Source organism: Peromyscus californicus, unplaced genomic scaffold, assembly GCF_007827085.1.
Source record: "Peromyscus californicus insignis strain IS unplaced genomic scaffold, ASM782708v3 Scaffold_7__1_contigs__length_154581171, whole genome shotgun sequence".
NCBI lineage: Eukaryota > Metazoa > Chordata > Mammalia > Rodentia > Cricetidae > Peromyscus > Peromyscus californicus.
Window position 1 is genome coordinate 37,277,535 of NW_026294595.1, and position 18,052 is coordinate 37,295,586.

The 18,052-nt window shown below is 38.1% G+C and overlaps 1 protein-coding gene across 17 annotated transcripts in view; it reads right to left on the reverse strand.

Moving 5' to 3' along the window:
- Baz2b (bromodomain adjacent to zinc finger domain 2B) overlaps window positions 1–18,052 on the reverse strand; it is a 325,749-nt gene that overhangs the window by 92,118 nt on the left and 215,579 nt on the right. For 16 of the 17 annotated variants that reach the window (XM_052723268.1, XM_052723263.1, XM_052723267.1 and 13 more), the window contains 2 exons: window positions 16,911–16,961; window positions 1,005–1,193 (listed from right to left, as the gene is read on the reverse strand). In XM_052723268.1, the coding sequence (XP_052579228.1) occupies window positions 1,005–1,193; window positions 16,911–16,961 (240 nt within the window). The remainder of the gene's footprint in view (window positions 1–1,004; window positions 1,194–16,910; window positions 16,962–18,052) is intronic. The other variant, XM_052723269.1, reaches the window with a different exon arrangement.

Genomic DNA, 18,052 nt, shown 5'->3' on the forward strand with positions numbered 1-18,052 from the left:
CAACTGCGTAACTGCTGTGGAAACGTGTATTCCCAACATGCTCTGGAAACAGTTTTTAAATAGGAAAAAGCATAGAAATTTAAGATTCCACCTCATCCTCCCAACATGGGAGAGAAAAATAAAAACCTAAAACAGTTGTTAGAAAAGCTAGACTCCAGGTTCAGTAAATTTTTCCTAGTGCTGGGTGTCTAACCCAAGGCCTCATATATGCTAGGCAATTAAGTGATCTACCACAGAGCACATTTCAAGCCAAGTTAAATGCTTGATTTAAATATTAGATAAAGGGACTGGGGAGATAGTTTAGTCGGTAAAGTACTTGCCCCAAGAGCACGAGGACCAGAGAGCAATCTCCATGTAGCAAGGGTAAAAAGCAAAGCACACATCTGGGAACAGAAACAGAGACCTGGAGCTAGCTGGCCTGCCAGACTAGCGAACCAGTGAGCTCCAAGTTCAATGGAAAGACCCCATCTCAAAAATTAAGGACTAGAGTGATTGAGGAGGACACCTGACTTCAACCTCTGGCCTTCCACAAAGACGTTCCCACATGTGTACCCAGCATATAGCACATACATACACACAGAGAGACACATTAACATGTATACATATATATACACCACACACACACACACACACACACACACACACACACACACACACACACACACACAGCCCCCCAAAGAAAACCAAAGCTGAGAAAAATTAAAACTGTACACTCACATTTTTATACATACAATACTTTGGTAAAAAGCACCATAAACACTTGCCTTAAATATTCTGTTCTATTGCAGGTATTTATTATGTAGGTAAACACCTGATAAATACCTAATTAACTGCTATATCCCCTGACACACAGTGAGATTTATTTCGCTGTATGTGTAAAACTGAGCCAATTCGTGCCCATGAATCTAATACACTATGCTTTGCTGTTCAACTTAATAAACACATTATGGTTTGAGCATTTGCAGGCTTTTCTCCTTTCCTTGAACACCACAGGAGATGTTTACCTGGAAAAGATGTTAGTTGGGGATGTGCGGCTAAGGCTGTGGGTGTACCAAGTGTCCCCAAACCACCAAATTCTGAATGCCCTGAGCTGGCTGAATGTAGACCAAAGACTGGGTGGCTGACCATTGGGAAGGCACTCGACACTGTGGACAGGTTAAACGGCTGATCCCCAGCTTGTCTGAATAAATGTCCTGGGAGGGGAAAAAAACATACTTAAAGTTGTTTAGATAAAACAGATGAGATTTACCTGATTTCATTCAGCATTCATGAAGTTTACAACAATATATTATGTAATAAATTTTTATTTTATATTTTTGTCTGTAATTTCTTCTCTTAAAACCCTACAAAATGTTTCTAGAAACACAAAAGCATTGTAAGATTAATCAAAATGACTAGAAGACCCTTCTTATTGCGAATTTCCGATTTTAGAACAGATGCCAAGTATGACCTGAGGAAATGAAGTTGGCTTTTTGCCAATACACGTGCACTGATGTGACATCACATTCTTTAGTTCTTGAGAAAAATAAGAACATCCTCTGACTCTAACCCTGAAAACCAATGAAACAGATCCCACCTCTATTACCACTCAAATGTGAGACTTGATGCAAAGAGATGTGCACAACCTCTTTAATGTTTTGTGGGGAGAGCATCCTGATTCCCCCAAGGCAGCTTAGGCCACTGTAGTCACACAGTGCCAAGGACAGCACAGTTAATACACTTCCTATGGCATTTCTAAATGAATTCACAAATACATTGGTAGTCAGCTGCAGAACACGAAGAAAAATCTTCCTTTACTTACAGGAAATAATTAGGACACTTTGGCTTCCTACTAGGAAAACAGAATATTATTCTTTCTTAAGTACTATGAAAACAGCTCAGTATTCTAGGCTTTTTAAAGAATTTGCTTTGAATGGTAGGGCACACCTTTAATCCCAGTACTCAGGAGGCAGAGGTAGGAAGATCTCTGTGACTGGAGGACAGCATGGTCTGTAGGGCGAGTTCCAGGCCAGCCAAGACTTACATAATGAGACCTGGCCTCAAAAAAAAAATATCTATATTTTATACTTGGAATATGAAGACAGTGATACACACCTGTAACCCAGCACTCAGAAGGTTAAGGTGGGAGGATTCAAAGTTCTAGGCCAGCCTGGGCTACATAAAGAGGTCAAGTCTAGCCTTTGCTAATTAGTGAGACTGACTTAAAAACAAAGAGAAAACAACCAAGAACTGGAGATACAGACACAGTCTAATGGTTGCCAAGGGCTTGCTCTAAAGTAGAATACTGGTACTGCAGAGGAAAAGGCCATCTCCTTTGTGAATAAAACTGTAGCCAGTGTTTAAACAGAGGAAGGTCCACATATCATCTATCTCTGCTATTTTTACATAGTATGTCTGAGGTAAATGAAAAAGTAAGTTATAAATGAGAATACCTTTGCTCATCATTTAGCTGTCTATCAAATGTTAACTCTGTTTTTCTGGTCCTTAAGAAAACAAGACCCAAAGACCCCATAGACTGATTAAAAACCTTATGTTCTTAAATGATATAATGCTAATATCTTTATAAAGGGGTTGCATCAAGTATGTCTTTGATAGGAAGATGTTTGGATTCAGGGGGTGCTCCATACAGTGAAACAGGAACTCCTCTCACAGGGAAAGTCTTCAGAGGGCCTCACAGGGACAGTGCACAAGAATCTCTGAGATGAGAGAACAAGGGAAGGACACACAGGTTTTTGGTTTTGTTGTTGGTTTATTTTGTGGTTGCTGTTTTAAGATAGGGTTTCCCTATGTAGCCCTGTCTAGCTTGGAACTTGATACGTGGACCAGGCTAGCCTCCAACGTACAGAGATCTGCCTGCCTCTAGCTCCTGAGTGCTGAGATTAAAGGCATGGGCTCCATGCCTGGCAAAGGATACAATATTGTGTGTCCATTCTAATCAGTCAATCTGGTTTTGTTCTTTAAAGCCAGAATAGAAAATTAGTGAATTTTTAAAAATCTGAAGGTACTTTTCAATTATCCTTGATTCGTGATATTACCTTTGAAGTCAAGATCAGATAAAACTGGGACAAATACAGTTATCTAAACCATCACCATCCTGGGTCTCATCAATTAAATGAACTTCTTGATTTAGTTGTACTAATCAAACACTTTGTTTAACAACATACAATATATATACTTCCTTCTCTGCCTGTGTTTCTAACAAGTGAGGTAAGCTAATAGTCATTCATTACTTACATAGAAGTAAATACAGGATATGTATATTTGAGTGTCTGGGAGAGCATGTGGATGCTAGAGGACAATCTTAGTGTCATTATTCTCAGATTCCTAAGTATAAAACAAGATGACTTGAATATTAGAAAGTTCTACTTTTGGAACAGTAAATTTTTCCTACATCAATATACCTAATGTCAACCTATACTCCCAAATAAAACTATCTTGATTAAAAATAAGTTTTCTCAAAGAAAATATCTGCAAACTTATGACTAAGGCAATAATGCTTCCTTTAACTGGAAGGCGTTCAGTTTCCACACTATGAACGTAAATTTTATTTTACTTTAGTTTTTGCTTTAACTATGATGGATTACCATGGATAACTTAGATAATGGCAATTTATCTACAATGGCAATGTTAAGATTTTCAAATGATATGCTAGAAATTTCAGCACAACTTTTCCAAGTCTACCAGTTGACACACAAAAATTCCTTAAAAGCAGGAGGCAAATGCCAATGTGTCAGTCATGAGGAACGGTAATTATAAGCCCTGTTGTCAATCTGAGTGAACAATAACAAGTTCTACCTCACATGAAGCAAATAACAATGAACGCACAGAACTACTGCCATGAAACTAAAGTGCCAGTGACCAAAGTCTTCTATGACTATAGCAAAGTCCAGAAGTCACTATGAACAGCATCAACGTAAGGAACAAGTACCCAAAACATCTAATCCTCAAATCAGAAACAAAATCAAAGCAAAGATACTATAGAGGCTGCTTTTCTGTTTGCCAAAAGTGTTCTTCATCTTTCAATGCTATACAAATTTGCTGCACCATATCTTCAGTTCTTTAAAACTGCCAACATGATTTTACACCATTGCAAAATTAGTCTCTGGTTTGTAATCTGTAAAGCATGGCTAATCATAAAAAATGGTAGTTCATTCAAATACAGGTCTCATGTAACAATGGAGTGCATCAATCCAAACAAACATAACTGAAATTGCTATAAACTGAATAACTATCAGTTAACATGTGAAATTCTAAGTATTTTGAAACTCAAAAGAGAAATGTATAAATTTGAATTTTAATTAACAAAAAGAATTCTATAGTTAATGTAGCTAGAACATTTTTTCCTCAAATAATCTTCATTTCATTCCTATATTCTCTTATTTGGAGTCATTTAAGCTTTATGTTTTAATACCTAGCTTTATGTTTTAATGCTTAGAGGTATGGAATGCAAACAAATTTAGTCATTGATTTGTTTGTTTGTTTTTCAGGGTTTACAGGGTTTTCAGGGTTTCTCTGTGCAGCACTGGCTGTCCTGGAACTCACTCTAAAGACTAGGCTGGCCTCCAACTGAGAGGTCTACCCGCCTCTGCCTCTATGGTGCTGGAAGTAAAGGTATGAGCGACCACCACCAGTCCTTTGTTTTTCTTGAGACAGGGATTCATAATGTAGCACAGGCTAGCTTCAGAATCACTATGTGGCTTAGATTGGCATTGGACTTGAGTTCTTTCTGCTTCTGTGTCTCAATGCTGGAATCACAGGCATGCACAACTAACCTAGCTTACTGTTATTTTCAAGTATTTACTTTGAGATTATTTTCTATTCACAAACACTGCAAAAGTACCAGCAAGTTCCTACATATACTTCTCTAGCCCCTCCTATGCTAACATCTTACATGATCATAGATCAATCTTCGAAGCAAAGAAATTACCCTTAATTAGGCAAAAGATTTATTAGCTTTAATCAGATTTCTCACTAACACCATTCTTTATCCCAAGATTCCAGAATCCCACATTAACATTGAATTCTGTACTTTTAACGTTCTTTAGTCTGCTACAATTTCTGTCTTTTGTTTCATGATGAATAAACCAAAGAGATCAGAATGTGTCTAATGCTTTGTAATGATCAGAAGAAGTTGTACATCACTGAGAATGATACGCAATGGACCCTTCTCAGAACAAGATGCTCAAGGCCCAGGATGTTTCTATGGAGCACTGGTGATGTTCATTTTGATCACTTGATTGAACTGGTGCCTGCCAGTTTAACCTCTCCACTGTGAAGTTAACTATTTCTCTTCAAGCAGTGTTTTTATGAGAAAACAAGTCATTAAAAGCATAGGTGGCAAAATAAATAAATAAATAAATAAATAAATAAATAAATAAATAAATAAATAAATAAATAAATAAATAAAAAGCATGGGTGGCTTTGGGAACAAAAGCTATTAACTAGTACCCCTCCTATCTTAAAAAGTTAATTCCTTCTTTGTAATAGACATTTTTGTTAAATCTACTGAAAAAACTTAATACTACTGTATGGTATTATAAAAAAGAAAAATAATTAGTAATAATTTTAAAGTACTGTTTTTTCAATAAACAAGAAAATCTGTTTTCCCACAATGAACAGAAACTACTAAAATGAGTTTTGAAGAATACAGAGTGCATTACTTTGCTAGGGCTGTCATAACAGCCTAGAACAGAAACTACTGCTAGAGGTCCAAGGTCAAGATGATGGCACGACCATGTACCCTGGCTGGCTTTGGTGTGCTAGGAAAGGATATGTTCCAAGCTTCTCTCCTAGGCTCTGGTCTTCTCCTTTGTCTCCACTGTGGACATGTCTTACGGAAGGACACAGTCACAGTAGAACTGGGCCTGGGCATACTCACTGACTTCACTTTAACTGGAAGACCCTCTAAGAGCCCATCTTCAAATAAGCTCACCTTCTGAAGCACCGTGAGTTGGCTCCAACATATCTTTGTTTCTTTATAATAGGAAGATACAATCTAACCTATAATACTTGGTTAGTTACCAAAATTACTTAATTGACTTGGACATACTATTTTTCTTCAGTAAATCACTACTAAGTCTCAAACTAGACTACAAAGTTATACTAGTAAAAGTTAAAATAATATTTCAATCTCCTATTAAATATACCTCAGTTAAGAGCTGGACAGAGGCCGAGAAGACAGTTCAGCACTCTCTAGGCAAGCCTGATGAGCTGAGTTGAATACTAGAACCCATGAGGAAGACAGATGTGAGAGGCACATCTGCAAGTCCGGAGCCTGGAGTGCCCTATGCTGCAGCAGAAACAAGAGTGGAAGGCGAGAACTCACTCCCAACGCTTGTCCTCTGACTTCCACAAGGATGTGCGTGTGCACACACACACAATAAAGAAGTAAAAAAGTTTGAAAAGAAAGAGAGAAAAGATAGTCGGGAAATGGAAAGCCTGCATCGGAGATCTACAGAAACCTACAAAATTAGCAAAGCAGCTGCAGTGAAAAATGGTACTAAAAACTTTTCAGTGTGATGTAAATCGTGAAATTGGCTTTATCTACTAAACACCTAGAGAAGACCTCTCACATCCCTGATGGTGTCATTTCAGTTGTGTGTTCCTTGCACTGTCAAGTGAAATATATGCATAATCAAGAGGATATGACTTACGTCAGCTGCTTAGCTGGCCCCTGAGATTAAGCCTTGCACACACACACAGTCTTGCCTAATTGACTAAGGGTCAAGTGAAATAGGATACAAAATGCTAAATAAGAACATATTAATGGACATAAATTTTCATTATCTAAAAGTTGCCATTAAAATACTTCTAATATGCCTAAATATATATTCTCCATATAAATAATGTTAAATATTAATAGATTTAGAGATTTTAAAATTCAAATAATGCTGGGAAGAAATCTTATTTTGATGTTCTTTGACCCTGAAACAGCACTGATCCCTCTCCTGCTTCCTTGGAACAGGTCTTGGTGACAGATTGCTCATTACTTTGATGAGGTCACTGATCATTTGATCCAGCTTCATGAAGCCATTCAGTTTGTCAGGGCTGTTCATGAACATAACAAGCAGGACTCCCTTATGGTGTTCATACTCTTTTATATGGTCCAGTTGTGGAAGGTGTCAAAGAATTCAGATGATCTGACTCTGATATTTTTTTTTCTTTTTATCTCTTCTCCAGTTTTTCAAAATATCTCTTTCTGCTACATCTGGAATACACCATCAAAAGATCCCTTTAGATTTTCAATTTATTTGAAAAACATGGCCTGGCAGAAACAGAAGAACCCAAACTGATATAGACCTGAAAAGCCAAGATGTAGCTTATAGAATTCACTGTCTATGGAGCTGGAGTGAAGATGCTGAAATCAGCAACAGCTCCTGCATTAACAGATAAGGCCAATGTAGCTGACCTCTCTTTGCTAACAGTCCACAATGACCTGAACACCGTACTGTACCTCCTTGATGCTCCTCACAGTAAAGGATTTCACACGGATGTTTTAGTGAGCTGTGACAGATAGGAGGGATGATGGCAGACTTGTTGTGTGGCATGCTACTGTTGCAGCCAGAGTTGTTCTTAGCCCCTTGGACCTCTGATGATGAAAGACCCACTGTCCCCACTAGTGCCACTCCTGGGAGAGCCTCTGAAAGCACATTATACCATGCAGGAAGTGGAAGTGTTTCTGAATCTTCCCTTTCACCTGTGTGAACTAGCACATCCTCTTCCAAAGAGCAAGCACACTGAGCATTTGTTTCTGATTGGGAACAAATGACAAAGGAAATTCTAGAGTGCTTTGAGCCTTTATAAATAAGGGAAGCTACTTGAAAGTTTTCTTGCAAAAGACCAGAAAACTAGGAATGAAGATGGTTTTTCAAAAACTGTACGTGGTTGGTTAACTGATTTTTCCACAGTTCCTTACACTGTTGTTCTTGATGCTTAGTCTCCAATGGAAATTTGCAGAGTTGTTTGAAATTATCAAAACAGTACTTACACAGCTTGCAAAATTTGTAGATTTTTTTCCCCACTGAAGAATTTTATTTACATGTTTGTGTTACATTCTTAGAAAACCTGAGGGTTTTCCCGATGTCTTGCTTCTTCCTGGTCCATAATTTTAGGAGAGATGGTCAGTACAATGAGACCAAAGTAAGAAGATACATTGTTTTGTACTTCCTTAGATCTTTTGCACAGCACATGAATCTGGGTCTAGCACTCCACGTTTACCCTGCCTGTGGGATTCACAACAACATCACCAGTTCTGTGATCCTTCATGATTTCATTTAGCAATGTAACAAGTTTTATATTTTTGGTTGTGAGCCTAGCCTTAACAGCTGAGCCATATCTTCAGACTTAGCAATATAACAAGCTTTATCCTTTAGCCTTTAGCCTGAGGATGAGTGTGAAGCAGACCTAACAGGAACCTGGCATTTAGTGTCTTTGGGGCATTGCTGGTGCTTGAGGACATCAGTCAAGGCATCTATTGCATCATTACATTAGACTGTGAAAGATGGTGGAAATAGCCAGAAAACTATTAATCATCTAATTTTCAAGTCCTAGTCCCACAAAGTTCAACCCTCCTTCTCTTTCTTCCATACTGTAGAAGAAAACAGATACAGTCCTTGCCCTTTAGACATAGGGAAAGGATGAATAAAACAGCATCAAATGTATAATTACATATTGTGAAGAGTTCTATGGAGGAAATTAATAGGTACAGGGCTAGATAATAGTAGAGCAATTACCTAGACACTATGATCAGTGGAGTCATCTATAATTAAGGTCAGTATTAGTCAAGATTCTTCAGAGACATGGAACCTGTAGGAACCAATGATTTATTATGACGAAGCAGCAAATAAAATTATGGTGGCCCACAAGGAAAGCTGGTGATGCAGAGCTAGAGCTAGAGAGCTGACGGAGTTTAAGTCTGGGTGATGGGAGAAGCCTGACATCACAGATCAAGCAGCCAAGCAGAGAAAACAAATTTTCTCTTCTCTCTTTTCATTCTGTTCAGGGCTTAAGGAATTGAATGACGCTCACCAACACTAGGGAGGGCACTTTTCTCTACTCAATCCATAGATTCAAATGCTAATCTCATCAAAAAATACCTTGTAGACACATTCAGAAATAATGTTTAATTCGAGGTATCCTACATCCCCAGCCAAGTGGACACAAAATTAGCCATCACACTATCTCTGGATAATTGAGACAAAGCATGAGAAATAAACAGCCACAGAAAGATTTTTCAGACAAGATGAGGGTATACTTCAGATACTAATCTAGAAAAGAAAGCTTTATACTTGAAGAAGTGAAAGGTCAGAAGGCTGAAATATGATGGATCAGAACAAGAAGAGCACCAAATGAATGTGATGAAATAGGGGAGGTCAGGTGAAGGACAGTGTACAACCTTATGTATTATGCAGGTTGAAATACACAAAACATCTTATTCAGCCTGGCTATGTGAAAATGTTAATTTGATGACTCTCATACCTCAAAAGCTCTTGGGAAAGATTTGCTTCAGATGAAGAAGCTATATTTAAAGACTGACTAATATGCAGCTTCTTTCCATCCTTTGGCTCTGCTCCCTCTGATGGGTCCTTCCTTCCAATACTTAGTGCCAATAAAAATCCCCATTAAAATCTCTTTAGCTTTGCATAGTCTCGTTTGTATCATGTGCCCATTGTATAAGTGACAGCATTTTCCCCTGGTAAAGACGATGCTTACATTGCCTACATCACATGAGTCTCGGGAATCTGGGACCTTAGGTTAAAAAAACAACTGGAAAAGTACTTTACCTTTGAGGTAACAACTTCTAATACTAGAAGAGGATTGAAGGAGCCACACTAAGTCTACACAAGGTGGTAACTGTTTCTAACAAGATTTTAACTGAACTTATGAAAGAAAAAGACTGGGCAGGTCTGGTAGTATACTCTTCTAATTCCAGCACTTGGAAGATAGAGACAAGAAGAGAGTTCAAGGACAACCTCCACTACACAGCAGGTTTCAAGGCCAGCCTGCATCATTAAGAATCCACTTTGGCGGGCGGTGGTGGCGCACGCCTTTAATCCCAGCACTCGGGAGGCAGAGGCAGGTGGATCTCTGTGAGTTCGAGGCCGGCCTGGGCTACCGAGTGAGTACCAGGAAAGGCACAAAGCTACACAGAGAAACCCTGTCTCAAAAAACCAAAATACCAAAAAAAGAACCCACTTCAAAATACCAACAACATAGGGACTGAGGATGTTAGCTCAGTTAGCAAAGTGCTTGCACGAAGACCTGAACTAGATTCCGTGCACCTATGTAAAAAGCTAGGTGTAGTGCTGTGTGCCTGAAAGCCCAGTGCTGGGAAGGAAGAGAAAGGAAGAGTCCAGCAGGTTTGCTGGTCAACCAGCATAGCCAATTTAGCAAGCCCAAATCCTAGGGAGATACCCTGCCTCAAAAGACAAAGTAGATAGTCCCTGAGGAATGCCAGGTGAAGTGACCTCTAGCTTTCACTTGTAAGCTTCACACACACATGCACTTGCACATGTACATGCACACGGGCACACACACACACACACTCTAAAAATAACAGAAAGCATCCAAAAGCAGAAAAAAGCCAAAGGAGAGTCTGTGAAAATGATAACAACAAGGGCTAAGAAGTGTGCGTTGGTGGTTTGCTATCCACTTCTGCTGCATCAATCTCCCAGCTGCCACAGAAAACAGTGGAACTAAACAATGGCAAGTCTAGCTACATGAGGTATAGAGGGCAGAATTCAGAGCTAAATGAACATCTGGAAATCTGAAGGGGTGAAATCCTAGTGGTGAGTAACTACAAACAGAACAAAAACCCAACCCAATTCAGAACGTAAAGTACCCAAATGCCTAGCTGTGAGTACTCTACTGAATGGAAGACAAGCTGGCAAAGGACACACAGGAATCTATTCTTGAAACGCAAAGCCATGCCCAGCAGATCTGTTGAGTTGGATATTGCTTTGTTGTACATACTTTGGAGCCTGAAGAGTCAAGTCTGACATGTCGTACTACAGAGTCCAATGAAGACAGAGCAGCTAAAGTGTGGAGGTAAACAAAGAGGCTAGAAAATCACAAACAGGAGACTCGCTTCTGCTTAAAACAGTTTGCTGACCCAAGGATTTTCAAATGCACAGAGAAATGGGGAGCCTGTCTAAAACTGTAATCAACACACAGTGACCAGAAGAATGATAGCATCAATGAATTTTCTGATCACAATAAAACCAAAATGGGTAACAATTTTTAAAATGCACGTTTTAATTGCTCACTTCTATAAAACCTGTTAGTCAAAGAGGAATAATCAAAAGAAAATATATTTTTTAATGGAATAAGACAATCAATATTTTTAAATGCACAGGTTGCAGCTATGGCCATACTATAAATAAATGCACATCATTAAATACATATTTAAAAGGACAAAGGTCCCAAATAAATGATCAATATTTTATTTAAAAAAGCAGGAAAAAGACAGTTGGTGGTGGTACATGCATTTAATCTCAGCACTTTGGGAGGCAGAAGCAGGTGCATCTTTGAGTTCTAGGACAGCCTGGTCTATAGAGTTCCAGGACAGACAGGGCTACAGAGAGAAACCCTGCCTCAGAATGAATAGATAGACAGATAGACAGATAGACAGACAGACAGACAGACAGACAGCTGGATAAATGGAACAACAACAACAAAAGAAACAGGAAAAAAGAAAAGGAAATCTTACTAATAAAAAAAGACAAATAATAAAGATACGGCATAAATCATTGAAACAGAAACAAAGGCTTAAAAGAAAATTCAATCAGACTCACACTTGATTCTTTAAAAAGATCAATGAAATCAGTAAACCTCTACAAAATGAGAAAAGGCACACATTATGAATATTAACAATGAAAGAAAAAGGTCTTTTGGGCTCACAAATTAAACAACAGATAAAATCCTTTAAAGACACCAATCAAATCTCACTGAAATAAAAAAATAACCTGGGATGTTTGCATATTTGGTAAGAGGTATCAAAACCAGGGCATCTTGAATGTAAGAAAGTGACCAACCAATGAGCTCATCCATCCCCCAGCTGTACCTGTTCTTCAAAGGTAAAGCTATGACTTAATATCGTGTAACAACTGAAGTTTAAACAAAGACACACACACACACACACACACACACACACACACACACACACACACACACACCAATCTCAAGGCTTAGATGACTTCATTGCTAAATTGTGTCAAACATTTAGAAAAGTAAAAACAATTATATACTCTTCCAAAACACAGTAGGACTGGGGACTGTCCCAAATAATTTCCAACAGAGAATGATAGGAAAATAAAAATGGAGCAATTAACCTGTTAAGCATTCATGTAGGTTGCCTAATAGAATTTCAACAAATTACTCCAACGATGGTTTAGAAGACCAATACAGCATGATTAATTGGAATTGGTCCCTGGATGCTATAATGGTTTACCATATAAAAAATTAGTCAATTACTTCACCTTATTAGCAAGTTAAAAATCAAGGTTATGTCAACATCTCACTAGACACAATCACATGACAAAATCAATACTAAATTAAATAAAAAATACTCAAAAGTCAATGATGTCTGTTATTATCAGTTCTATTCAATAGTTCATAAAGCAAAACAGTAAATGTTCATAAAGCAAAGAAAGAAACAAAAATTACACAGATTGGAAAAAGATAGCACCCACCACAATGAGTAAAATATCTGGATAAATGTATTATGAAAGAAAGTATATGAATGACAAGTAAGTTCATGCAAATTTGCTCAATACCATCAGTCTTCAGAGAAATACATATTAAAGACAACACCAAGTAGCCAGCTCTGAAATCATAACATACAAGTAACATTCTATGGACTGAGCAGTGTGTGTGTGTGTGTGTGTGTGTGTGTGTGTGTGTGTGTGTGTGTGTGTGTGTATACATGTATACATATATATGAATATATATGTATAAAAAATAGAGGCCATGAATTTGAGAGCAAGCGAGGTGTAGGGTGATGCTTCGGAAGGGCTGGAGGGAAGAAAGGGAAAGAAAAACAATATGCTTACATTTAATTTCAAAAAGTAAAAAAATTAAAAACGAAAACCAAAGCTATATAGATGCTATAATATATCCGCTGTGTTGGTTTAAAATGTTCTTTAATGACACACTCAGCATAGGAACTACTTGTTCCTATTATCTTGTACATGTTGCTTTTAGAGAATTAAAGAATAAATGTTAGACAGTTTAGAAGAACACTTGCCAAATTTCATCAAACTAAGCATACACTTAGAATATTCTCTAGCAATTCCACTTCTAGGTATTTACCCAAGAGAAATAAAGACGTGTGTAAACACAAGGGTTTGTAACTTGAACCCTCATAATTGCCTCAAGTGGAAACATTGCAATGTCTATCTTCAGGTGAATGATCACACAAATTCTGGCAGTTATAAAACAAAATAGAACTATTAGTAAGATAAAAGAATGAGCTACTATATAAACAATGATATAACTATTTAAAAAGAATTATGAAAGACAAGTCACAAAAGCACACATGAATTAATCTGCATAAAAGTCCCCAAACAGTAAAAAGTGGCAGAAAGCAGGGCAGTGACTGCCAGGGTGGAGATAAAAGAGGAAACCTTGAAGGAGTGGATATAACCTGGGGCTACGTGAGGACACATAGGCTTTCCTGTTATGCATATTTACACTTTCATCATGAATTGCAAGGGATAACCTAAATTTGTCTGCTTAACATATTCCAGAGTTAATAGACTATATGGCCTCAGAATTCTGGAGTTTTTTCACTACAGTGAGTAAACTCCAATACAGAGCAAGAGTTTACTTTCCCAAATGCCCAAATCAAATCAAAACAGTCTAAAGTCCTTGCAGGCTTTTTAAAAAGATTAATTCTTTAAAGTTTTGTGCAGTGTGTTTTGGTCATATCAATTTCCCCTCCAGCAATTCTTCCCAGAGCCACCCCAATTCCCTACCCATCACATAGTTTGGACAAACAACTGTAAGCAAATGTTGAAGTTATTACTGAGGAAAACCCAAAAGTGAGAAGTTTTGTCTATTACCTTCACTGCTTTATGAGGGGAATGAATTACAAATGACTGAGCAAGAAGTGGAGAGAGCACTCAGCATGAACCACAACGCCCCAGGAGAGAGGTTCTGGTGCCACCTATTTTAGTGACAGGAAGCCAGAAAGAAGGTACCAGCGGCAGCTTTATTTTCAAAGCAGGACCATTGGGACGGATATGTGAGAGTGAAAGAAAAAAAATTATGGTTGAAGTCACTGGGCTTCTGAACAGTGGCTCAAATATTTAAATGAATGGGGATGAGTGTAAGTGAAACTGATTTTAGCAGAAAAGGCAAATTTTTGGTTGGGGTTTGTTCAGTTTGTTATGGTAGAGATATCTATAAAACATTTAGACAAAATGTGTATAATCAGGATCTGAGAAAGTTCACAGTTCTCATTCAGGTACATTTAAACAAAGAGCCAAGAGCTAAAAGACCTCAGAACCAAGACCTAGGAAAGTTCACCTTTATGAGTGAAACAAAAAGGAAGAAACTAAACGAAAATCAAAGTCAACCAAAAAAATGAATAAAAAAATCTAAGAAGCAAGAGCTAGAGAAATAATAAAAAAACTGAGAGTGGGATCACGGGATCTAGTAGGCAAGATTGGCGAGCTGTCAGCTGCTAGGTGACGGGGATCTGAGGAAGAAGGCTCTGCTGTGAGCCGGAATGGGCACAAAGGGAGGAAACCGAAAGCACATGGTGCTATCTCTGAGAAAGCAAGGCTGTAAACACTTGAGCAGAAAACAGAGAACAGGAGTCGGAAGAGTGTTTGGGTAAAGGAAGGCTTTGGAATGTCCTCCTTGTTGAAGACAGGCAACAAGGGAGCACCTTCTCACACTCACCAACACGGTCCAGGACAGAAAAATTAATGATACTATATACCAAGAATGAAACACTTGAAAAGTCCTTCGTAATCTTTATCAAGAGAACAATAAATATTTGCATTTCCTTTAAGAGTTAAAAGCTGTATTTCTTTAAGCATTGACTGTACTTTGTTATTTTATTACACCAAGTATGTAAGGGAAGTTAGTAAGGATACCTAAGGTGACTTCTCTTCCCTGTCTTCTCCTTTTGCCTTCCTTCTCTCCTTTACTGATTTCAGTACTGGGGTTGAACTCAAAGATTTTTCTAAGCACGCACTCTACCAATGAAATATGTTATTAGTCCTTTTAATTTTGACAGTTGCCAAGTTGTCTGGGCTGTCTTCCTTGAACTTACTATATGTATCACAGGCAGGCCTCTACTTTGTCATCTTTCTGTCTCAAATGCCAGGCCTATTCAATTAATTAATTTATTAATTATGATTTAGGAGGAGCTGGAGGGAGGGTTCGAGTCTACTAGATTGAAGGTAAAATGGTAAAACTGTGAAGCCAGCAGTCGTGAGAGTGGTTTGAATTGAACCAGAGGTAACTTCCTTAACAGGTCACTTAGGCGGCAATATTCTGAAGTCAGTCATGGGAACCAGGAGTCAGTAATTCTATAGTTTTCTAAGTCCCTGATTAGATTAATTAAATTTCATTCTACTTAAAATACTTTTAGTGATTTATAATATCTTTAACTGATGTGACACATATTATAACCAACAAGCAAGAATTTCAAAATCCAATGGCTAAATTCAGTCTGTCACACTGGCCTGATATTTAACAGTCATGTACTTTTCTAAGTAGTAGAAATGAGAATGTTGGTGTTCCCTTAAAATTTGTATGTTAGAACTGCAATGAGACAGTATTGTGAGGTAGGGCCTTTGGGAACTAAGTTGGGAGAGCTGTTATCCTTACCAATACACTAGTGTCTTATAAAAAGATGTTAAAGGAATTATATTCTGTAGCTATTGCCCCCCAACTCACACATTCCCTCCTATGGGGAGGATAAACACTCATGGGACTCAAGAAGCAAAGGAAATTTACAGGGCTCAGAGGTCTCCTGAAACTTACAGAATTCATAAAACTCCTCTGGAAGATAATAAAAGCAGTAATGATTCTTCTAGAGAATGGACTCTCTGATATGCAGAGCTACCCACAAGTTGTACACAGAGCTGCAGGGATGCAGCTTTCAAGAATTATCATCCATGCTAGCGTGGGACTTTGATGATGCAGCTGCTGCTGAGTCACCCATGCTTCTATAATAAGCACTTCACCCACATTCCTACTAGTAACCCAATTATGATCCATTAGGCTAGAGTTGGGTCAACTGTTTCTTTTGGTCTGCCGTTGCTGCCCTATCTGTAGTGAATAGATGTTGGCTTATTTCTCCCCAGGAAAAGTCACACATTGCTGCCTTCTTACTTTTCCACTTTTGCAGTAATTTTTGAGGGTGTGAATCTTATTACACTGAAAAAGCTATACAACAGACTGTCTTGTTCCCTTTTCTACCATGCAAGAGAGGACAAAGAAGACAATGCAATCTCTAAGGAAAAAGGCTTTCAATGCTGTGGGTTGGATATGATTTATCCCCTAAAATGTCATGTGTTGGAAGTTCAGACTTTAGTATGTTAAAAGGAGGTAGATCTTTAAGATGTAGAGGCTAATGGAAAACTACTCAGTCAGAGGGTACCAACAGAGGTGATTAATGTAGTTCTCAGAACAGATTAGTTCTCACGGACAGTAGATGGTTATAAAGCAATGCCACGCTATGTGTTTGGTCCCTTTTCCAAACAACTATTTCTCTTTCAAATTCTCTGCCACATCTGTTGTAAGCCAGGGATCATTCACTAGATATTACACATAATGTTTGAACTTTTTAATCATTAGAATGAAATGCCACCTAAGTCTCTTTTCATATAAAGTACTTGTTAAGTACAGAGCCAGGATTCTGTGACACTAACACAAAACAAGTACGAGACACTTACCAGACACTGAGTCGGGTGGCGCCTTCATCTTGGACTTCCCAGCTTCCAGAACTGTGAATAATAAATTTTTAATACTTATAAATTATCAACTCTGTGGTACTTTGTTATAGTAGGCAGATTAGACTAAGCTAAGAGGTTAGTAAAATCTTAAATATATAAATGTTTAACTTCAGATGCAAAGCAGGATTTCTTCAGTAAGAAACAAACGCAACCAGAAATAAAACCATTGAAATTGGCTCCATCAAAGGTGGAAGCTATAATCAAAAGATAATATACAACAAACAAATATATACACACATCGGACTATGAAAAGTTGTCTCCACACACATAATTGAAAAGCATCTCATATATGATTCATAAACACTTAGGGAAAAAATGTGACTTGTTAGAAATATGAAACAAAGCCCTAAACAAGCATTAAAAAAAAAAAAGAAGAAACCCAGAAAGCTAAAAATCCTGACAAGAAGCTAAAAAGACACCTCGACGAAGCACGACTTCACTGACCAGAAGTACCTCACAGTCTGACTGGTGTCATAAAAATCATCTGGCAGAAAAAAATGAGACTATGGGTACCAAAAGCATATGCTTGTATGTATCAATACCTATATTTAATGATGCCCTTAATGGCAGTATTTACAATTGATAAAAACTGGAAATATTTTAAAAATTCTACCAACAGCAACATGAACATATAAATACACATGCTGGAGGATGTCTTTCTGTACGCTGTGAATATATGTTGTTCCCATTGGTTAATAAATAAGCTGCTTTGGCCTATGGCAAGGCTGCTTAGAGGCAGGCGGGAAATCCAAGGACAGTCAGGAAAAAGAAAGGCGGAGTGGAGAAGACGCCAGACTGCCATCCTAAGAGCAACATATAATGGGACGCAGGGGAAGCCATGGAACACGTTGGAGATACATAGATTAATAGTTATGGGTTAGTTATAAGAGCTAGCTAGCAAGAGGCCTGCCATAGGCCATACAGTTGATAACTAATATTAAGTCTCTGAATGATATAAATAAGCAGCTGCAGGACCTCAGTGCTGGCTGGGACCAGAGGAACCTTCCGGCTACATACACACACCACTTGGGTATAACAAACAAAAAGATAACCTAGTCCTGTATCCTTACAAACACATTCCC